Consider the following 24,578-nt stretch of genomic DNA (forward strand, 5'->3'; position numbering starts at 1 on the left):
TTTCCTTTTTTTTTTTTCAAATTATTATTTTTTATCAGCGCAGTGAGTAAATCTACAGGTATTTAATGTGTAAATTATTTATGTTTTTTCAACAGAAATAGGCTGTAAGTGGACAGGTTTAACTGGGCATGTTACACTTTTCAAATATGTTTCATATTTGATACCATTTTGTTTTCTCTCTTCAGCCAACCAATAAAGCATTTCTGTTCTGTCCCATTTTAACTTGTCCAAGTATGGTCGACCCTGCAGTAGAAAAATTCTAATCAGTACACTAATCTTTACTAATAAAAGTTTGTAACAATATGAATTATGAAAAAAACAAACTCAAACAAATAAATAATTTGATAAACTGTTATTTTACCTTAAATGTGATAACATCATGAAACTTTGACTGAATATAAGAGATTTCTTCTTTGAGCTCACTGTCAAGGTCATCAATTTTCTTACAGAAATGAAGAGCAAATGAATCACTCAATAAATCTAGCACACACATAACACTCAAATGAGTGTAGCACACACATAATTTTGAACAACAAGGACATACTGTTCATTCAGACTAAGTTATTTTGTAGTTTCTTTGCATTTTTAAATGTGTACTCATTTAGTTTGAGTTTTTGGCACATCGCACAATTTAGGCCATGTCATGCCTGTAATCCCTCAAGGGTTACTCTCCCTTCATATCACAAGAGCTAGATTCCACACAATTAAATTAAAGCTAGGTCTATTCACAGTTAAAATACTAATTAATAGTAAACGTAGTAAAAATTTCATAATTTAGTAAAAATCTTTTGTAAATACAGTGTGCGTCAAAAAAATGTATACACACTTTGAACTGTCATAGACAATTGATTTCCCGTTCTACAAGGTTAAATTTCTGTGAGAAAGTAATGTTATGTTTCTTCAACTGGTTGCAGCAGTGGCAAGGAAGTAACTGCAACATGGCGAATGTGCGTTTGAGTTATGAAGAGCAGAAGCAGATAATTAAGTGGTACTGGAAGTTTGAGAATGTTGCTGCGGTTCGAAGACAGTGGAGGCGTAAGGTTAACAATTACACGTCTACGAGACAAATTCGAAATTCATGGATTCATGAATAAAGGTACCTGGATCACAATGTGCCGGGCCAGTGGATAGGACGCAGGGGACAAATCAAGTTTCCTGCACGCTCTCCAGACCTCACACCGCTGGATTTCTTCTTATGGGGCACAGTTAAAGATGAGGTGTACAAACGTAAACCATGTCACCTGGACACACTGTGGAATGAGATTCAGGCGGTGTGCGCAGAAATCTCAGTGGACACTTTGGTACGATGTACGGAATCAGTGTTGTATCGTACTCAACAATGTATTAATGCTGAAGGCCACCAGTTTGAATGTTACTCACATTAATCACATTTATTTTTCCAATTGGACATTAAGCTTTCCATGTCCAGAAATTTAGCATTGTATAATGGGAAATAAATTGTCTATGACAGTTCAAAGTGTGTATACATTTTTTTGATGCACCCTGTATTATATGTTCACAATTTCACAAATCAAATCTTCGTACTCATTTAATATTAAAAAGACTATTCAATATAGATTAACTTTAAGTAAATGCTTTCATCATTGATTGTATTATGAGCATTTGCAATTTGAAAGCTAGAATGACTAATGACTTTAAGGTTCTAGAAATAATAGTCTCAACCAAATCTTTATTCTAAATTTAAAATATAAATTTATTAATATTATTCCAAAAGATTTGATATGATAATAGAAAATATAGATAATTTGTGGCTATACTGAACTTACAATATGCTTACAATATAAAGAAGTAAAATTAGAAAAGAATTATTACTTTATAAATAGCTGCTCTCTGCTTTGATTCCTTAAGTCTGTATGAACTTTTCTTGGAATCTGTACAATAAAAAATTTAGTGAATAAAGTAGAAACTAATTTAGTCAGGAAAATTTAAGATGGATCTGATTTGAAGCAACACCAAAACAAACAAGCTAAGTAGGTTATTTGCAAAAGAAAGTCTATAACTACCAACCTTTATGAAAAAATCTGTTTGGATCTGATGCATGCCTTTCAAATTTTTCTAGATCTACAAGCAACTTTTCTCTCCGTAAAATTAAATCTGCAACATACTCCCATCCTTCTATGGCCTGGGAAAAAATTAGATTATAGAAATATGTTTTAGCAAAACAAACCATGTTTACCTTAATTTAAAAAAAAAAATATTTGTATTTTACCTCCGATAGTTGATTAAAATATCCATTACAGCTGTATTTGATTGCCATATCTAATCGTTGACTATCAGGAACATACAATTTCTGCCAAACATTCTCTAATCTGTCTTGTGCAGGAGGTGGGGCTTGTTTTTCTGACTACATAATAGTTTATGGTATTATAGTTTTTAATTACAAGATACAAGTAAATTTCAATAATACATATTTTATCATTATTATATTTTTGTATAGCCATCTCAATGTTGGGCATGAGCAAAATATTACCTTTTTATTAATATTGACAATGCAACATGGCCCAATTGTCTACAACCCAGAAACAGGTTTTAAAAATAAACCAAAAATTAAAATGGCTGCCTGGTTAAGGTATACATTTTGGACTGTATCACAATAGTGTGGAGTTTGAATCCTCCCCAGTACAGGAAAGTTGGACTAGGATGTAATTATCATCACTTCTGAAGGAACCTCCAAAACTTTTGAAACATACAAATAGTTGAGAATTATTGCACTTGATTAAATTTTAAAGAAAGTCAAATGGACCCCCCCCCCCCCCCCCTCTTTTTTTTTTAATTGCCAGGCTTTAATTAGTATTCTATTTTTTTTCTTCTAATTTAGTTAGCTAGGTCTTGATCTTCAAGTATTGGTCCTTTTTATATCAACTGTCAAGAAGATCATTGCAATATTGTAAAGTGAATGTGTTTTTTATCTCCAATACAATTATTCCAAAATCAGCAACAGGCCTATTATTAATTTTTTTGAGATTTCATGTGCTATATTTTCTGAAAATTACACTTGGTAAACTGACCTTGCTTAAGCATACATGTATATTTTATGACAGAGCCTTTATTAGCATACCCAATATTATATACCTCAAAGGATATAACTTTTTAGCATTAAAAATGCTTATAAAATTAAATAAGTAGAGGGTAGTTTATGCATAAATTTATAAAACAATAATTTTGATAATGAAGCTAATAATTTTTATTATTCCATCTCTTATAAAGAATTGAAATGCTTCAATAGCTTACCACTGTACTGTTAGCATCATTATTAGAAGTGAAAGTTTTTCCTTTAGATATGTGTGAGAATATGTTTCTGAAATATAGTTATAAATAACAGTATACAAAAAGGTCACTAAATAGACATCTGTTCTATTGAGTAAAAGAAAAAACTATAAAACATAATTAATTCCTTGGGTACTATAATTTGGAAAATATAGATGTATAAAACTGTAAAATTCCAATCATAATTTTGGAATGTGTTACCTTAATATATTTTTTTTAAATATTTTTTTTTTTAACTAAAAGAATAGTGAAATGTTACAACAATGAAAATATCTTTAATCTATTCTTGAACCCATCCTGAAGAAAGCTTGTAACCAAATATAATAAAAGAAAAGAACCTTTTCTCATTCTGCGTTGACAATAAATTGCTTTTATCCTGAGCAGCTGTCTCTTCTTTATCTGTAACAATGTCTGAGGAACAAATTTATTTAATTTACATGAAGTAAAATATTTATGCATCTGTATGTATTACATAACAATATTTTATGTTGGCAAAGACACTCCATAACCATTTAAGGAATTACCATCAATTTCAGGATCTTTCCCTAAGCCTCCCATCAAAACAGAATTGGCATTCCAGAAACCTTTTTGGTATTCTGACTTCAAACTTTTTAGCTCATTTAACTTCTGCACCTTTTCTCTAAAACAAATAAAAACATTTCCTTACTTGATAAATAAAAAAACACTTAAGATTTTTTTTTCATAAAATATTTTTTCCCTTCTAATTTTTTAAATTAAACCACTCAATACATTTGAATATGTTCAGATGTCAACTTATTGACTTCAATAATGGCTGTCTCAAGTACAACTAATGATAAAAATAAAAAACTAGTTATTGAACCTTACTTTAGAAAATTTTTTTCCCCATGTAAAAAAATATTTCTTTTATTAAGACACTAAGCAAAGGCAGCCTTAAAAGTGTGTGGGGCCCTGAGCAAATGTCACATTAGGGCCACAAATATTTGTACCAAGGGCTGATGGTGATTAAAGATTCTCTTTATCACAGGGTCCGCTAAAGCACCAGGCCTGGGGCATTTGCCCCAATAGCCACCCCCTAAGGTCACTTCTGTGCTAAGAATAATACTTACTTTTGTTCAGGTAACAATTTACTTTTACCACTTTTCGAATGTAGTAATTTTTTCATGCGTTTCATCTTATACGGCAGATCTTCTTCATCTGTATCACTTTCTTCTTCTGAATCATAGAAATGAAATATGGCTCCCAAGTAGTCAGTTTCCTGCAGAAAGTGCCATTGGTAAATATATCTTACATGACTTAATTTTTACTTTTCAAAGTAATCAATAAAATTTTTTTCCTATACAATATTTTCTTACACAGCAAAAATTAAATTAAATTTATTATACAAAGGGGGTATGATGGCTGAGTGGTAAATACTTGGTTTACAAACCAAAGGGTACCGAGTTTGAATCCAGGTGAAGACTGGGATTTTGAGCATCTGGACTTTTTGGGTGCCTCTGAGTCTGTACAATTCTAATAATTGCCATATGTTGGGGAATTAAAGGTGGTTGGTTAATGTGTTATCCATTCACATCCTCATTAACAGTCAGTGCTATAAATAGATGATCATTCCCCATTGATCACAAGGACTAAAAGATTATTATTTGAAAAAGAAATTAAGATTGTCATGGTTAATTTAATGGTACAAAAACTACCTCAGCGGTATCAAAAGAAATCAAAGCTGTTAATAAATCTCATCTCAATAAGAACATTGACCATCTAAAGTAAGGCCATAAAGCTAGAAGAATGCAGCTTGGCCATGTAGTGTTATTGCAGGCTGTCAACACAATAATTCCCAGATATGAATCTAACTTGCCCTCATGGCCCACGGTATTTCAAGGGTAGGATGCACATGTATTAGTGGGTAGAGAAAAGCTAAAAGTTAAAAATATTTAATGAAATTGTTGTCATAATAATAATAATTATGGCTTTTATATAGCGCTACTTTCATGCTTGTAGCATGCTTAGAGTGCTGTGGTCCAATCTCATTTGTGTACCAGTTGGGGGGGGGGAAGGCGGGTATCTGGGAGAAGGTTTTCCATGCTGCCTTTAGGCGCTCAGTAAACACAACTCTGCTTGAGTCTGGTATCTAACCTTGAGCCCCCTTCATAGGTAGCCAAGCTAAGACAAGTTCAAGCGTACTTAGCCTCTCGACCACGCTTGCCATAACATTATCTAAAGTTGTTCTAAAAAAAATAAATCTTTCAGTTATATAAAATACCAGAACCTTTTTTTGTCATGCCAAATTAACAAACATGTTAAGAAAACATCTATTAAAATATTGATTAATGCATAAAAACAAAATTACCAGAGTAGATAGGTATTTCACATAGTCATCACTAGTCACTGTTGACTTCCACCAATGTAGCCAAGAGGCATAAGTAGCTGATGTTTTATCAGCAACAAGACTTGGCTTGCCATCATGAGACATGACCATGTGTGTTGTTTGGTTAGGATTTTCAATCACATCATGTATTTGTGGTAAATTTGGCACCTGGAAGATAAGCATCATATTCATGTATTTGTCTACCTGGTTTATGTTTCCTCAATAAGAACTAAAACTAATACTGCTAGAAGATTTTTTTAGAGCTTCAAAATGTTATTGAAAAACAAACCAATGGTGAAAATAAATCTTCCCCTAAGAAATTCTTTGGAGGAATGTCAGGACTGTGAATGAAGAAAAAAAAGAATAGAGTTTGTTTTTATTTTGTAAATAAAGCATATACTGTCTAATTACTGAAACAAATTACAAATATTATTTATAAAAGCAACATACGTTTTTGCCCAATCTTTCATATCAGTCTTCCCCCAAGGAGGTCCTTTCTTTTTTTTGAAAGCAGGATTTATAACTCTGTCAACAATTTTTTTAGTCAGGGTTGAGGAAGCAGTAATTCCTGCAAGATTAATCGTCTCAGGACCATTTAAAACAAGTGGATCCTTGACAAATAAATAATACAACTTTTATATGTATGGAAAAACATATTTTTATAAATGCAGCAAAATAAATGATACCACAAATAAAACTGAACAATATAAAAAAATAAAGTTTAAAAAATAATGCTTTTTTGTTTTCAACTACCAGCTGGAAAGAAAACTAGATGAACTTCCCCACATGTGCACCCATTAATTGTTAATTTTATAACACAAACTGACTAAAAAATACAAACTGTTATGACTTAAAAGATACCAGATAAATTAAGAAACTAATTTTTGCTGCCATAACAAAAAAAGAAGGTATTAGGGCTTTTGAATGACTAACAAAACCTAAAATTAGCTAAAATAAAAGAATAATGTGATATTTACAGAGAAACAGTATTCAATATTTGAGGAGGCCAGTCAGAAAGTGAAGGGCAGATGAGAGTGTCACAGTCTCAGTTGACATTGCCTGATTAAAAGTTCACGTCATGTTAAGAGGTTAAAAGACACGTGGAATTCCTGATGTAAAAAACAGGAAGTAGAATGAATAAAGATGACTTTTAGTTCAGTCATGTCAGTCAAGTTATATCCTCTGTACTAGGCAGTGATGTATTATCGTAGTAGTAGCGACTTTGTTAGTCGAGTTGTAACTTTGAAGTAAGAAGTATCTTTTGGGCAGTTGATGCCAGTGGTCTTTTTGAGACATGTATTTCTAGTAGTTAATCAGTATTATTCTGTACAGTGTTACCCACTGAGATGCGGATGTGATTTGTAATATACTCTGGAGAGTTTAACGTATAGGATATATTTGATACCGCTGTTATGCGGATAGGATTTTCTTGACTTGTAGCACTAACAAGGAGTGCAGTATTATTATTATTGTTGTCAAATAAACTTTATATCTGTCTGCTGAAACGGACTTAAGTCAATTTGTGGTATATATGTTTGTCACGTGTCAAGAGTACTCCAGGAAGCACGAACCCAGCATTCCACAACATTCGCATTTTTCAACATTACACCATTTAACCTTTGACAGAGAGTGGCTAGTAAAAGAGAAGAAGCGAGTACACAGGCTGACAGCAGTAACTAGGAAGCCAGTCATTGAGGGAGGGGACTATCGTGAGGACATAGGATCAAGAACTTAAAGATTGAGTAAAGGGTACAAGTAGTTGCAAGTATGAGAAGTCATTTTAAGGTAATGGAAGACTATGTTCTGGGATTAGTATGCAATAATGGCAGCACCCACTCCTGAGACAATGGAAGATGTTCCTGAGATTAGTATGTGATAGTGGCAGCACCCACTCCTGAGACAATAGAAGATGTTCCTGAGATTAGTATGTGATAGTGGCAGCACCCACTCCTGAGACAATGGAAGATGTTCCTGAGATTAGTATGTGATAGTGGCAGCACCCACTCCTGAGACCTGTCTGTCAGTTGTAACACAAAGAATATCATTAGACAGTTGCAGTCACATGAACTTGTGTATAACAGTGCCACAATCTGAGACCGGATGGCTGCCTGGTCGGGATGGCTGCCTGGTCGTGCGGTTTGCGCGCTGGACTGTCGTTCGGATTTATCGATGGTCGAGGGTTCAAATCCTGCCCGCTCCCATCCCCCGTCGTCCTGCGGGAGGTTTGGACTAGGAAGTAAACTATCTTCAACTCTGAAGGAACATCCGAAACATGTAAAACATTTTACAAAACAAAACATTTTACCCATGTGTGGCAGTGGGGGCAGTTGTGACTGGGTTCTATGCTTTGTTCTGAATATTATATGCTAATCTTCATTACAGCATCCTTGCTTTATAAATAATCATTTTCATATTGAAACCTTTTTCTATGAGTCATTAAATCAGCTTTATTACAATGCAAGTTAATTTTAAACTGTAGAATACTTTACATAATTAGTAAGGCAATATTTTTTTTCTTTCACTTTGTAATATTGCAATCTTACAAACACTTCAATTTATTTTAAACTCTACATACCTTATCACTCATCTGAAAGAAAAAAAAAGATACATATTTAAAATTTGATGTGAATTTTTAAACTCATGTAGAATAAGTATAAATCGTATAAATCAACAGCTATTATGGACATTAAAAAAAAATTAAATAACATTTTAAAATTCAAGTAATAATACTATGTAGTATTTCTGTTTTCTAAAAATGTAATTTCAATGCACAATTTGGGAGGAGCTCATTTACTTACATCATCCAACTCCAAATGTGTCGTTGGAACAGTTTTCATTATTTCTTCATAAACTTCCTGAATCTCTGAACTTAAGAAAAGGTTTTTGTCCATTTTTTTCACCATGTCTGGATCAATCTGAATGATTGTAACAAAAATAGAAGGTTATTAATGTTTACTCTTGATACGATAGACTGACATCACTAAGGTGTACATAAAACAAACATATTGATGCGTTCACTAAAGGGTCTGATCAGTCTTGGTATTAAATAATCCTCATCAACTTTTATTCAGTGGCCATTAAGGATCTCCTCATTTTTCAAGTCCTGTAACTTACTATTTTCCATAAGTTCACCATTTCCATTCTCACATGCATGAAATCTAGAATGAAATCTTTTTCCTCCTTAATTTTCATGTGCACTCCCTGTACATACCTATCTCTTAATAAGTCATCATATTTTGTGGGGGTTTGGAGTTCTCCAATTCTTGAGTTCTCTTTCTGACAATTTTGTTGCCCTTCTTCTTATTCCATTATATTGCTGTCTATTGTTTCTGGTTTCTTTTTGCAACATTATCCTAGGACCATTGTTATTCTCTTCTATGACTGCATTTATCATTACCCACCCCAGTTCTACTATTATTTAGCTTAAATCAAACTACCTCTTCATTATTTGTTTATAGTGCATGTTTATTATTTCTCAGTGCTTATTTTATTTTGTTGTTTTTTTTAATTTTCAAATGCTTCTACCATTTTTTTTTTGCATATACTCTGCATACACATAAAACCCACACATGAATATACCTCCCAATAATTACAAAATAAGTAAAAACTAAATTTTACAACCTGCAGCCTTATATACTCTGCATGTGCAAAGCCTGATTTGCCATAAACTACAGATACTTAAATTACTATCATTGGTACTATTTGTTTTCTTGACGTTTAGAATGAGAAGTTCATAAAGCTTTCCAATGCACATTTCACAACCAGACAGCTACTATACCCACTGGTATGTCCATAGTTTCCGGTATGCTACGTTTATGAGTAAAAATGTGTACCCCACACAACTGTCATTCATTTGTAAAAACCTGTGTAACCCCCAGGTTATATGCGAAAAATCTAAATCTATTATGCCAGATCAATATCTCTTATCTATAAAAATAAGGTGATGCTGACCCTACAAACAACCAACTGGGGAGGCACCCTTACAGCTTTGTGGATAGCTGCTTTTACTATAAGGAAAAATGGTCTAGCCAATGTGGATCCTTCTTTTTTAAAGGTAGCAAAAGTTAATTTGGATCCAACCTGATTTTATTTCATTGGTACTTACAAAATTTGGTGGGCTTCAGAAAGACTTTTTGTGAGATAAAAAAAATCCACACAGAAATTAGCTTAATGCTTGTAAAAATATCAATTTTTTTTTCTTATAGAATATTTACATTTTGTTATACAATTAAATTGAATATGTTATATTTATATAATTTTAAAAAATTAACCTCTTCAAATAGGTCATTGTAAACAGGAGGATATCGCTGTAGTGTAATTGATGACATGCAGACTCTTTCAGATACTCTTATGTCAGAAGTTCTCACAATTCCCTTGTATAAAAAATATTATTCATTGAAGAGCACATAGAGTTATGTAATAGTTGACAAATGAAAGTTATTTCATTTGTGGAATTTTAAATAAAAAAAAAAAAACAGAAAAAAGAATACAAGTTTTTATAACATAATATGTTGATTTAGAATTCATTGGTTCTATATTTTAAAATGTATACATTTCACTTACAGTTTGCAGCTTCTAAAGGTAATATAGACAAATGCATATAGGAAAACAGAATTATAAATTTTAGATTTAATTTGAATCAGTTGCAATGTAAATGAATAATATTAAATGTTTGTAAAATGTTTTTACATGTTTCGTATATTCCTTCAGAGTTGAAGATAGTTTACTTCCTAGTCCAAACCTCCCGCAGGACGACGGGGGATGGGAGCAGGCAGGGTTTGAACCCTCGACCGTCGATAAATCCGAACGACAGTCCAGCGCGCAAATTGCATGACCAGGCAACCATCAGTTTGTACACAATGTTATGATAAGAGCTGAGTTCTTCTTCTTCTTCTTCATCGTTCTCATTGTTATGTTGGAGTGTTCATATGACTAGACCAATACATGAGATGAACTGCGCAGTGGTTTCCAAATCAGGGAGCTCTCCATATAGTTTTCTTTCTATTGGGGTGATTTGGGGCCAATGTCTTATACGGGCCTCTTGGTAGAGAGAGCAGTTTTGGAGGACGTGGTCTGCATTTTCTGGTGATACTCCACATGGGCAGATTTCACTGGTTCCAATTTTGAGCTTCCGGAACATGTGTTGTCGCATTCTGTTGTGTCCGGTCCTGAGTCGAAAGATTAGACGTTGGTTTTGTCGGGATAGCTTATAGTAAGCATCATCTTTCTTGTGATTTGGATGGGAGCTCGTCCATTTCTCATTTATTTTATCTACAATTAATTTCTTCATTTCTTCTGGATAGAGTGCAGAGTTTACTTGTGAGTTTGTTCTCCCACTCTTGGCGAGTGTGTCAGCCTTCTCATTTCCTGCTAGTTGTATGTGAGCTGGTATCCATTGAATAACAGTTTTTTTGCTGTTGTGGTTGAGCTTTGTGAGTGCTGTTCTGAGGTTTTTAATATAAGGGGAATCAGAGTTTTGCAGGCTTTGGAGGGTTGTTTTTGCGTCTGTTAGAAAGACAATCTGACTGTGAGGGGAACTTGGATGATTTGCTAGCATGGTAGCAGCTAGTGCTAGTGCTTCCCTTTCTGCTCTGTGACTGTCAGAGAGCTCTCCAGTTGCAAAGGATCTTTCTAGTTTTCCTCCATCTGGCCATTTGATAAGTATTCCAGCTCCTCCATTTGTGGTGGCTTTATGGGATGAGCCATCCATGTAAACTCTGATCCACTGATTGCTAGGGTAATTGGTATGTAGAAAGCAGTTCACTATTTCCTTGAGCTCTGTTGGTCTGTAATCAGATTTTCTTTTTATGTTTTCAATATGGTCCCTTATAGTAGGAAGAGGGCTTTCGTCCCAGGGTGGAGATTCATTATAGTGTATCGAGGATTCCAGAGTAATTTTTTCAAGTTGGTGTTTCTTTTTTAGGTTTAGAGATTCCTGTATGAAATTGGTCCTTTTGAGACGGTTTTTGGTGCCAGTTTTGTGGATTTTTGTTCTGAGTGGGTGCCTCTCCAAGGTTTCCAATTTAGTGAATTGGGAAAGGATTTTTATTTCTCTTCTTTCATCCAGAGAGATCAGGGCAGCGGTTTCCTCCATAGCTCTTATGGGTGTTGTTTTGATTGCTCCTGTCATTATCCTTAGACCAATATTTTGAACCTTGTCTATTTTTCTTAGGTTGGTTTGGGCTGCTGAGCCCCATGCTGTGGCACCATATTCTAGTACAGGTCTTACATAACTGGTATAGGTCTTTTTCAGGATGTTGTGATTAGCTCCCCAATCTGTGCCAGCTAATTTTTTCAAGAGGGATAGTCTCTGGATGCCTTTACTCTGTGTTTTATCTATTTGGTTTTTCCAGGTTAGTCTCGGGTCATAGGTGACTCCAAGATAAGTAGGGCTGTCATTTTTTTCTAAAGCTTCCTTATCTAATGTTAATTTTATTGTTTGTTGTTTTGTTGACAGTGAGAATATGGTATATGTTGTCTTTTTTGTGTTAATGGACATGCCCCAGTCTTTGGACCAATTATTGAGCTGAGTGATATTATTCATTTGTCTCTAATAGCTTACAGTTGTGATGTACACTTCTCACATTTGATGTTATTTTTAAATGAATAAATTAACATCTTTCACACTGTCTTCATTTTTCATTTAATAACTGCTATACAAAAAGAAATACTAAAAAAAAAAATAATGTCTGTAAGGGTATATAACTACATTTTACAATTGTATAAATGAAGCAGAAATCCTTGGTTGTGAGCACAACACTACCACCATGCAAGTGATATATAATGGTGATGACAATGAAAAAGGAATTTCATTAGTGAATACCTTTTTTTTCCCATTGAAACATGATGGCCAGGAAGCTAATTATAAATTGCAAGTTAATAAGGACCAAAGCATTTTTTATATGCATGTATCTTAGATACAATATAGTCTTTTATTATAATGTTGTCAAAATACAATGAATGTTATAATAATATAATAATAATATAATAATGTTTAATTTATTTACTTACTGATTTTCCAAGCTTGGCATTGACAGTATCTGGTTGTGGATACAATGGTCCATGAACGTAAACACTGCAATAACACAAAAATAATACATTCTATTGTCATTGGTCTTTATAAAACATGTTGCATTAATATAAAAATATGCACCCAGAAAACATTAATATTTAATAACATCTATCAGAAGTAGAATGACTTCGGTTCATCTCATTGTGTCATTATATGACAACCTGGCCAAGAATCTTTATTTAGAAATTTGTCATTTCTTCAATCATTCCTTTTTGTCCATGCAGAAGATCCAAAGAAACACACACACAAAAAAAAAAAAAAAGATTTGCTAGAGAGTAGGCTTCTGATTGTCTGATACTGGTTTTCAATGGTTTAATATAATTTTAACCAGACTTTGCTTGGGTATGGGGTAGCAGCTAGCAAAGACATTCCTGTAGAGGCCAGTACCAGGGAAAAGAAAAGAGAGAGAGAAAGAAATCGATGGGAAAACAACATCAAAGAATGGATGGAAGTCACTATAAGAGATTACAGTCAAGCCAAAAGACAGAGAGGAATGGAGAAAGGCTGTTGACAGATCATATTTGGTGCCTCAACAGTCCAACAGATAGGGGAAGTTAAAGAAAGGTTTCTGATATGTGCTATAAATGTTTCTAGGGGTCCTTTTTTATTCCTCAGGGTTTACTCCCAAAGCATTTCTTGTGTGATGACCAGCAAAAGTTTGAGTGGTGGTTTACAAATCAAATTAACTAACTCCTCCTACCAAAAGCTTACTGATGCAGAACCAGTTACTCCTCTTTGTCCCTTTGCCCTGTTGGTGCAAACAGCTCTGCTAGACTCAGTAGCAGAGTGACATTTAAAGGCAGAATTTATACTGGTTGCCAGAGAATATTTAAGATACATACCTTTGGAAGTATTTTATGATGCTAACTACTTCAGTAGCATTAACAGCTTTAGGAAATATGTCATCTCTAGGAAAGTTTATTTTATGGCAAGACTAGAATGTTGTAGATGGAGTTATTTAAAGAAATATTTCTATATTGCTAATTTCAATTGTTATTTTTTTACACATTTAGACACAAATAACTGCTTTATAACCATTATACCATATTTACATAAAATGAAGAGTTATATACAATGAAAAAAAAAATTTTGTAGGAAATCAAATCTGAATCTATCAAAGTGTACTATTTCTCTAGATTGATATAATAAAGACTTACCATTCCTCTTCTTCTCTTTGCTTTTGTTTCTCCTCTAATTCTTTCATTTTCTTTTGTGTTCTCTCCTTGAGATTATCATGCTTGGCATTACGAATTATGGCCTGAAATCATCATCCAGCCATAGTAGTAATTATAATACTTTATATGGCAATATTAACAAACATAATGTATCTTAAGTAACATTCATTTGATCTTTCATGTTTTTTTAAAAATCAGCTTAATTTATTTTCTTGTTTTATATATTGTTACATTAAATTTTTTCAAAGCAAATATTCACTTGAATTAAGGGAGGTAAATCATCTTCATCTTCAGGCAAATCACTTTCTTTTTCATGTAACAAATTATTGAGATCCTCCACAATGAGTTGTCTGTCCTCCAACTGCTGTTCTTTGGGTTCAACTATATTATGCTGTGAAAGATTATAATATTTACAAGCCTTGTAAAGTGAATATCTATATCAAGAATTTTCCAAAACATTTTTGTTATCAATCTTCTTTAAGCCCATTAAAAGAAAATTAGGATATAATTGAACAGCTCTATACATTAAATTATGTAAAACTCCCATGAAATCTTCCAATTATTACATTAGAAATATAATCAAAGATTCACATCTACAGCAACTCACTTTTGATTGAATCTTTCTTTGTCTTAGTAAGATTTCAAGCTCATGATTTATTAGTGGATCCGATTTGACATTCTTGTTGATTCCAAGTTCCTCCAGAAGACTGTCACTAAGAATGATATTGGGCTGAGATCTACAGCGCTGAGAGAGAATGGAGCATTAAAGGTAAAAAAAATGTAGAAAATAAAAGCTTGTTACAGACTTGTCTAGGATATAAACCAGGAGAGGTGCAAATTTGAAGCACATTTTGTTCCATCAACAACTGGTACTTTACAGGTCTCTGAATGCAAAATATTTATATTTATAAAGAAAGATTTTTTAAAACTTCTCTACAGTTGGAACAGAGACACCATCCTCTTAAGTTACATTTAATAATTTTTTTTAAGAAAATGCTTTGGTTACAAGCAAATTATAAAAACAGATTTTTTGTCTTGCTAACAAAAAATATTTTCCTGCCTGCATGTCCACTGACAAGGTAGATAACAATTATTATGTAATACAATTTTTGTTATAAAAAAAAATTAGATAAGAATATACAAAAATAAAGATTTTGTTACAATGAATCAAAAAATATTTGTATTAACTCTCTTTAGTTTAAACTATAGTTATTGATGTTATTAATGTTATTAAACATAAAAGGAAACAACAATGTTAAATCTTAATTCATTTCAAATTTTAAATAAAAATGTTAATTTGTGTAATAATGGTAGAAAATATTCACATCAAAGGTGCAATTATCATTTTCTTCAGCGTGATGTGCAATACTACTTCATAAAAGTGATCCTTTGAATTTCATTATGAGATGTATCAAAAGTAGGAGCAAAAGCAATTTCATCAAATTTTTATTGATCAAGAAATGGGGTTTAGATGAAATGAACTCTGGAACCTTGCTGAAACTACTGAGGTTTCATTACAGCTCTTAAACTTTGTTGCCAAATGATACAATTCTTAGCTAGTGAGTCACATGTCGCAAACTAATATCTTGGTGAAGGCTGATGTTTAGAAAACAGAATTTTTAGGATGTTCATGAATCTACTAAACTTCTAAGGGTTTCTCACATATGTTTGGTTATTATGCTGTCCAAGTGACTCCCTTCTTAACCACTGGTCACAAAAAAAAGATAAATTTACATCAATACCTCCAAAGACTAAAAGGTTTGAGGGAGAGAAGCATTGCTTTTCTTTAGATATCAAAACAAGATATTCCCTAAACATTAATAGAAATCATGTACAGATGAGATAATGTCAAATTTACTAATGGCTCAAGTTGAACTATTAAAACAGTTAAATGTAGAACTTTTCTATGCTACTGTTTGTCATGTGTAAGAAGATGATCTCAAAATTCCAAGAAACGTTAAACTTTTTTTTCTAGTTGTGAATGGCTGGTGTATCCTGAGCATGACCCATAAGCATGAATTGAACATGATTTGTAAATTTTATTGAAAGTAACCAAAAATAAATATTAGGACGCCCACTAGATAAGATAAACATTAAAGACATTACCTAAATGTCACTAGATAAGATAAAAATTAATTTAAAGACAATACCTCAATGTCAGAAATGTAAATATTTTAAAAACATATGTTCAGAAAATAGAATAAACTAAAAAAAGAAGTACTATGAACACCATGTGATACAAAAAAAATTCCACATCCTAGCATCTAAGACAGGCAAATCGTCCATTTGAGCCGACTGCCTCTAAGTTCACAACCAAATCTAAAACAATTTACTAGCTAACCAGTTATCCTGACAAATGAAACAAAGATAGATAATCCACCAGAGTAGTCTGATTTTTCCTCCAACAAGGACTCTGCGTGTTGTAGCTTGGCCTTGACTTGTAAAGTACAATCTGATGATTCAATTGTCCAATCTTCTGAGTTATAGTTGGTGTGGCCAACTTCCACCAATAGGTTCAGGAAAGAGATATTTCTTTAAGAGTAGCAAGTAAAACCAGAAAACAGAATGGCATTAGGAAGAGGGTGCCATACAAAACACTATACCTAGGACCTAAAAAATAACCACATCCAACAAGAATTTAAGCCTATCAATCAGCTTTGAGAAGAACGAGCATGAAATAAGAATCAACATAGCAAGATCAACATCTAGGTTACACTTAGACATTGTCTCTAAAGAACACTCATTAAAATTAGTTATATGCATTAAATAAATACATTCAATCAGATTATATACTTTTATATTAAATTGTTCTTTGTTCAGTGGAGAGAGCACAAAGAAAGGGACACCAAAAGAAAAGCTGGCTGGATAACAAAAGGATGGACAGGCCTCTTTTTTGATATCCTGATAAGAACATCTGCTGACCGGGAAAAGTGGAAGGGTTTGGTTACAAGAGCTTTCACAGCACCCCTACAACGTAAGTCATGGGACAGTTAATGATGATGATGATGAATATTAATTATAAAAATAGCTTTGAGTAAGTGTGAAATATTCTTTTAATAACAGTTCTAGCAAATACAAGTATAGAGTGAAGAAAGAAAGAAATTTTTTTCTTTGCTTTAACTAACATATTCATAATATACTTAGAGTGTATTTAACAATTACTTCATTTTTTTTCATTACACCTTGATCTATTGTCTCATTATTTCTTTTAAAAGTAAAAAAAAAGTTGATTATATTACTTGCATTTGTTGAAATTCAAATTGCAACTTTGTTTTTTGAGTAGCTTACCTTTTTTTCAGACAAGACATTTATTTTTAAAAATTAGTTTATTTGATAGTTATACACATAATAATATATTTAAGATAACAGAAAAAAAGTCTGTCAATCACACAATGGGTTAATACACTGCCTATAGGCCTGGCAAAACATACCCTCAAATTTGTTACATTATTCATAAATGAATTCACAGCAGTAGTTTCTTTTTCTTTGCTTTGCTGGAAGTTTGTAAAAGTTTTTAAATTGTTTTGTGTTTTTGCAACATTGCACTTTTTAACATTTGTAGTAATGACAGTTATAATACATGAAAGAACTTAAAAAAAAAAAAACTAAATTGTGCTACATGTTGACAAGAAAAAAACAAAACAAAATAAAATTGGGAACTATTAAAACAAATTATGAAGAGTATAAGAATAAAAAAAAAGATAAGAACTTAAGGGGAGAGTGATTAAAATAATCTTTTTTTTTAAATTAAATTGAAAAAATGAATGCTAATATTTAAAATCTTTTTTTTAAATAATATATGCTCAAACAAAATCTACAATGAAATATCAGTTATATTTCAGAAGAATGAAAGATCTACTTAACTTACTCTGAACATTATTTTCTGCTTAGAATCAGCTTCCTTAGAAACACTATAAAAAAAATAATAAAATGTAGTAAAGTGCAAAATCAACTTTAATAAAATAGATTCAAGAAATATAGCTTAGTATAAAATCAACTTTATTAAAATACATTCAAGAATTATAGTTTAGTATAAAATCAACTTTATTAAAATAGACAAACACCCACCCTGACAACTGTGAATTTCCTCCAGATGATAAATAAGATCTTTGATTCTTGTCTGAAGAAACAAAACCAAAACTAAACATTCTTGTTTATAATAATAATAACAATCTTTATTATCAGTGAAGAAATTTTTTACAATTACACATTACAAAAAAAACAATACCCAAATTTCTCTTTTACATTACATGTGAAATTTACAACAGTAAATTACATTTTGTTCAAGGATTTTATTGCCAAAGGATGAAAAGAGTTCTTGCGTCTATTTGTTTTAGTGGTATGTGTCCTATATATTCTTCAAAATGGTGAAATGTTCAAATCATGAACAAGAGGGTGATACTGTATGTCAAAAAAAAATGTAGATGAAACATTGTAACTATACAAACCATCATCGCTTGGTGTTTCTATCTCTCTTTCTGGAATTTCAGACAAAAAAGTATGTAATTTACTTGTGTCCAGAACAGGCATTCCTTCTTGAATCTATAATTGATATTTTGAAAATTAAAAAAAAAAATTAGAATATAAAAATAATTTGTAAATATAATAATAATTTAAAAAAAAAAAATTAAACTTTCTAAGAATATTTTTTGGCTCATCAAATTTTGTTAAATTTTTTAATCCACATTTATTTGTTTTTTTTTTAAGCTAAATAGTAACCACTACTAGTTTAGTCCTGAGATGATGCACAAATGATAATTATACCCTCCTTATGAGAAAATGTAAAAGCCAAATATACACAAAAATACATGCTTCAAAAAGAAGCACAGTTTAAGATTAAACACCAAAATTAAAAAAATGTTTTGAAGTAATTTATCTCTGATTTCATTAAATAACTAGTTAATGTTCATAATTTTCCAAGAAAACTTACCTCCTGTAATGCCTGATCTAAAGAACTCAATGTTGTCACTTGGACAGTTGATTTTGGTCTGCTCAATTCCAACTAGATTTTATACAATTCAAGGGGAAAAAATTATTTGATTTTGTAGTTTTGACAACAAAATGTCTTTGCTTAATTAACATTGAATTTAGACAACATAAAAAGTCATACAAAAATAATTTTAGACTAATTGAAGTTTTCAGTCTTTACAACAACCTACCATAGATTGATAAGTGAGCTTCTTATTTGACTTGGGAGCACTATGAAATGGCAAACTGGCTGCAGCATCAGTCTGGCTGTCTTGTTTTACACCTCCTCTTATATCATTCTTAATGTAACGATGGATTTTTAAAATGTCAAGTCTGTTAATTAAGAATTAATCCAGACTGAAATTTTCAAAATGATGTTAATTTTTTTACATATAAAAGACAGAGAGAGAGAGAGTTGCTTCCTCTAGTGATATTAGAGCACATAGGTGTAAAGCAAATATCTCAAAGATTAAACAAACAAGTTAATAAAGATAGATGTTAAGGACCAAAGGCTAGAGAGAATGTCTCCTAAAATTTAAAAACAAATTTACAAATGTTTGGAAATGGCTATTAGAAGCAAGATTCAAGCACTCTAAATCTCCAAAACAAAAAGTAATTTGCTGCAGAACTTATTGGCCCACAAAACTAATGTTTAAATGCCAAAAATTTAGTACTTATATTATTTCTGATTACAATTGATGATTTTTAAATACAGTTAAAAAAAAATAAAGATTCTTACAGTTCACCCGCCTCAAGAGCAAGTTGAGTTTTGAGTCTGCTCATGTTGGCTGGACCACTAAAAACACCTCTGCTATTCAAAACTGAAAAAAAGTTACAAAAGTAATTTGATTTAAGTTACATTGAGAAGTATAACAAAGTTACTTTATTTGTAACTACTTTAGTAAAAAAAAAAAAACTTAAATTATTTACAAAATAGAAAAAAATAATAATAAATATCACCTTGTGCTTTGTTCAAATAATGCTGAAAAAGTTGTTCACAAACAGTGACTATGTGAACTGTAATGCGTCGGTGTAACTCTTTATTTTCATCTGGAGTCTATTAAAAAAAAAGTAATAATTTATTTTTTTTTGCAACTAAGAGTTTAAAAAACAGTTTATGTGTTTAGACATGTTTTTTTGGATGTAATGTAGGTCTTTCACTCTTAATTTGCACCCTGTTAAGATAGACTCCTCTGTGGTTAAATGGTGAAGAGTGGTGCAAATGCTTTTATGGACGATAAGATGTTGCAAGTAGAGGAATGACATAGCATGGATTTGTTGTGATAACATGAACCAATTTTTTTTCCACTTTTACTTTGAATTATGTAAGCTGTATCAAATGTGTAGATACACCTCTGAGATTGATAAGAAACTTTAGAAGACTGTCAAATCAATAACAATTTTGAATGCGATTAGATTTTTAAAAATATTTAACTTAATTTTTACCAAAAAAGGATCATCAATCTGCTGTTTGATTTCTGGCCATAAAACATTTACTTCCCCAACAATTATTGCACCCTGTAAAATTTGTAAATTCATTAGTTATCATTATAAAAATGTTTAAAATATAAGTTTACAAATTTTGTTAAAGCTTAAATAATTTATACTATTAAATACATTATTCTTAAATTTTTATTGATTAGTATTTTTCATTGTTGATCCCATTGTTTGTTAGTTGATTTGTTATTAAATAATTTGTCATAGTGTCATCTTACCAGTACTTTCTGATCTTCTAGTGATAGATATGGAACATTTTCTTTGGGCCTGATTCTTCTTGTCACATATAATGTTAGTTTCTCCAAGGATGTAGGCTGTGATTTAATTTCATCCTGATTGGGAAAATATTTAAAAAAAAAAAACAAACAAAAAATGGATGTCATGTGCAAGTTATCATATAGATGAAATAATGTGAATGGTTCTAATTTAAATATCCAATTACCAATAATTACTACATAAGTTGTTGAATAAGCATAGGTCATAATAAATTTTCAAAGAAATGGTTTTAAACTTCAACATTTCAAATATACTTTAAAAATATATACTTATTAAAATATTAATATAAATGTGGAAATTAAAAAAAAAATATTTTACAAGCCCTTAATGCTTACATTAATTGGTGTGACTGGTCTTTCTAGCTGAATCTGTTGGATTACTGGCACTTCATAAAAAAAAAAATACTTATTTTGATCAAGAGCACTTATGAAATAAAATCTTTCTGTTTTAAATGTTAATAAACTAACACCAAAGATATGCAGTTTTCAGCATTGAATTAACTTGTTTTTTCTATCAACTTACTAAACATAAAATGATACAGAAGAAGATATTAATTCATCCAATTTACAGAAGAAGAAATTAATTCATCCAATTTATGTTTACAAAGAAAACCATCCAATTATGTATCTTTTTATGAAATGCAAGAGTTTAATTAATGATTTAATTCTGACAAACAGACATCATGCTATTTTCATTAATTTATTGTCATTCATCTTGGGACCTTGTTTAACATTACAATTGATTGTGTATTAGCATTTCTGACCATGTTTTGTGATCTATAATGCCCAGTAATTTTAGTCCCATTATGAGTAAATTGGTTTATAAATTATAAGCTTTATTGAACAACTGATATGTGAAGTTATGTTAGGGTAGCTTATCATTTATATGTTTATGCTTTATGAGGAGCTCGTTTTGAGTGTAGTAATGGTCAGTGATAGACAAGAAATGTGGCTAGTGTGTTGTATTGCTTTATTTATGTGGAGAGTAGCTTATGAACAAAGGCATGTACCCTGGGATACAGAGCTTAGTACTATTTATTGAGTTGTATTGTACATTTAAATATATATGATATACCATTGAAGCTGTGCATTGCTTGACTACTGCTTGTAACATGTTTGAATCATGTTCCATCATTTACACATTGCAAATACTCATATTGTGTCTTCAAACATCTATAGCACTTCACTAACCGTTTAGTAATTCATTGGGTTCACTGAATGATGTTCAAGTAAAGCAACAGTATGCTTATAGAGGAACTATTTGATTGCTCATTTTGTGTAAGCTTTGCTAGCTTCTGTGTCACAATTGCTATCACTCTTAAAGTGCAGTCTAATAGGCTTAGTAGTCATTCAAACGTTATATATGATTATAGGGGCCATAATAAGGGGCACATCTTTCTAACGAGTTTCCATTTTTCAATGAGTTACATTTTAAGAAAATCCTTTATACAATTAAAATGAGTCTATTGAAAAGTATATTTATCTTTCCTTTTTTTGTATGTTTTAAAATATTCAAAAAAATGTAAACAGAATTTTAATGTCCAATCCTTACCATCTTCATTGCTAAATGGTGCAAAAAGAGACAAAGGTCCCAGAACTTTTTCCATTCTTTTCTGTATATCAGCCTAAAATTGAGAAACTAAATAAATAAAAATTTCAAAAAAAATAGATATTTTCAAATGAAATGTTTAAGAAAAAATCCAAAGACATAATGAATAGTTTTTAAAGATTACACCACAAAAAAAGTTTTACACTATCATTAAACTCCATCCTGGCAAAAGGATATAAGTTGTCCACTTTCTCTGGTTTGCTGTTCATATTTGTGTTTGTAGCAAATTTTTCAAAATATGATTCAGATGAATTCTGAAATTGTGTCTGTGGTAAGGAAGGCATTTTGATTTTATTTTGTCTATCAGAAGACCAAGATCTGAGGGAAAAAAAAGAATTTCTAGATAATCATTTTGTACAATGATTCATAGTTTATGAAAATAATAATACTAATACTTTTTATCTATTTGTATTTAATTTTGTTCTAAGTCATTGATTTTCTTGGCTGATTCAGGTAGCACATTTCAAGCTCTAATGACAATAGGGAAGGAGCACTTGAACGAATTTGTCATATCATATGGAATAAAAAAATATGTCTTTCTATTTAATTAGGTTGTGTTTTTGTATAATTTGTAAGTTATGGTTCAGTGTTTTATGTATTATTGCTATTTTACTGTTTAGTCTTTTGTCTTGAAAGTTCTCTAAATTTAATGATTAGTGCAAATCTAGCTAAATGTGAATATTATATTCATTTGTTATAAATCTTAATATAAATTTACAAAGAAAATTTGATGAATTACAGAAATGGGAATCAAATTGGAGCATGTCTTTCCACCCAAAAAATGTCAATTATTAAGAGTAAAAAAAAAATAATAAAAAAATACATACTACTTATTTTATTCATTGAAAACCAGTTATACAGGCTAAAACTCAAAATATCTAGGTAATACAATAAATTAAAAAAGTATCATGGAAGTCCCTATATTGATGAAATTATTTTTAAAATCTAAACACAGCATTAGGGGTTATTAAAAGAAATTTATACAAATCAAATAAGAACATAATATTATAACTAACATATTATTAGAGTAACACCATTACTCCATTAGTAAAATGAATAAGCTTAGAGACACTTCATGACAGAATAATAAAAAGTAAAGATAGAGGCAGTTTTCTTATCCCATAAGATAGAACAAATTTTAAAAAATGCTTCTTCTTCCCTATTGCCATTATGATTAGTGGAATGGGCTGCCTGAAGGCTGAATCAGCCGGAAAACAATGACTTACTTAGCAGAGATTAAGTCATTGATTAAGATGCATGACACTTCACTAGATTGACTCATGAAATGCCTAATTATCTTCTTTTTTTGAAGTAACAGCTGTAATATAGATATATATGACTAAAAGATAAATAAAGATTGAAAGAATAAAATAGATCTATATTGTTATGACTCTACGTTGCGCGCTGTTATTTGGCGTGACATTGTGTACCAGAGGACACGATAGAGAACAGAGGAAGGAAGATGGCCGATGATTAGCGATGTAAACAAGAAGGCCTGAGATGTGATTCTAAGTTTGGCTCTAGATGTAGTTTATAATTTATTATTAAACGTTCTGTTTTATATCACTTTCGTTGAGGTTAATTGCTAAGTTATATCAATATAAATATAATAACAGAAATAACAATATTATTTAAATAATATATAAATACGCTTATACTAATACTATAGTATAATTAAGTATAATACTAATAATTGGCATAATTAATCTCTAGACTCTACTTGTACTAATCTTGATTACTTTAATTTAAAATTAAATTTAATTTGAATTATACTTGTTGTCTTATTAAAGACTTAAGTTATTATAATTACTCAATCATACTCAATCTCATCTACTATCATCCAGATCTATAATATCTTAGAGTCTAGAGAGTGGTTAGGCTAGGGAAGAGTCACTAGAGACTAGAGTAGTAGAGAGTTAGTCGTTAGACTAAGACAAGAGTAAGAGTACTAAGACTAAGACAAGAGTAAGACTAAGACAAAGAGTAACTCAGTCAGAGTCAGTCCTCAGTAAGAGTCACAACTACTAAGAGTAGTATAAAAGTATAGCTGATATCATATTTAGAGACTAGAATCACTAGATCTATTTTTAAGAAATCTACTCTGGATTAACTTTTTTTTGTTATAAGACTAACATTAGATATCTATCTAGATTACAGGAGATTTCATTTTTTTTTTTTTTTTGCTTAGTTTATTGTTGCTATGAAGCATTGTAGATCTATTTCCGGATTTCTGAAAGCCAGATTTTTTGTCTATTCTAAATCTAAATCGTTACAATAAATGCAAAATTAAAATATATTATATATAGAATTGATTTTATTGATTCTATATGTATTATTGTACTCTTAAAAT

At 31.1% G+C, this 24,578-nt stretch overlaps 1 protein-coding gene across 4 annotated transcripts; it reads right to left on the bottom strand.

The window, feature by feature from the left end:
• Positions 1 to 24,453, bottom strand: LOC106060118 (coiled-coil domain-containing protein 87-like). Of its 4 annotated transcripts, XM_056008907.1 has the most exons (34): positions 24,362 to 24,418; positions 23,455 to 23,546; positions 22,372 to 22,546; positions 22,172 to 22,244; positions 20,956 to 21,005; positions 20,563 to 20,676; positions 20,294 to 20,365; positions 19,808 to 19,904; positions 19,587 to 19,668; positions 19,039 to 19,180; positions 18,810 to 18,881; positions 18,328 to 18,421; positions 17,948 to 17,999; positions 17,748 to 17,790; positions 17,311 to 17,373; positions 14,487 to 14,624; positions 14,139 to 14,270; positions 13,862 to 13,962; positions 12,644 to 12,707; positions 9,904 to 10,005; positions 8,431 to 8,547; positions 8,208 to 8,219; positions 6,083 to 6,243; positions 5,922 to 5,973; positions 5,615 to 5,800; positions 4,377 to 4,525; positions 3,813 to 3,928; positions 3,627 to 3,699; positions 3,253 to 3,319; positions 2,231 to 2,365; positions 2,029 to 2,143; positions 1,834 to 1,892; positions 362 to 442; positions 1 to 243 (listed from the first exon to the last, which is right to left on the bottom strand). In XM_056008907.1, exons 2-34 carry the CDS (start codon positions 23,508 to 23,510, stop codon positions 79 to 81), a joined length of 3,210 nt encoding a protein of 1,069 aa, XP_055864882.1. In that variant the 5' UTR covers positions 23,511 to 23,546; positions 24,362 to 24,418; the 3' UTR covers positions 1 to 78. The 4 variants fall into 4 exon arrangements, with proteins under 4 accessions (XP_055864882.1, XP_013073360.2, XP_055864893.1 ...); XM_013217906.2 differs by lacking the exon at positions 23,455 to 23,546 and having other exon boundaries at positions 24,362 to 24,453; XM_056008918.1 differs by lacking the exon at positions 17,311 to 17,373 and having other exon boundaries at positions 24,362 to 24,417.
• Positions 24,454 to 24,578: the final 125 nt, after the last annotated feature.

This window comes from Biomphalaria glabrata, chromosome 1 (assembly GCF_947242115.1).
Source record: "Biomphalaria glabrata chromosome 1, xgBioGlab47.1, whole genome shotgun sequence".
Classification (NCBI taxonomy): domain Eukaryota; kingdom Metazoa; phylum Mollusca; class Gastropoda; family Planorbidae; genus Biomphalaria; species Biomphalaria glabrata.

What these genes read in the sequence shown, in the direction of transcription:
- LOC106060118 (XM_056008907.1), bottom strand. Translation starts at nt 23,510, where the DNA reads ATGAGTCAATCTAGTGAAGTGTCATGCATCTTAATCAATGACTTAATC. An exon ending in ACAATGACCTATTTGAAGAG is followed by an intron (nt 8,548 to 9,903) that starts GTTAATTTTTTA and finishes ACAATCATTCAG; the next exon opens with ATTGATCCAGACATGGTGAA. An exon ending in ATTTTAATCAACTATCGGAG is followed by an intron (nt 2,144 to 2,230) that starts GTAAAATACAAA and finishes ATTTTTTCCCAG; the next exon opens with GCCATAGAAGGATGGGAGTA.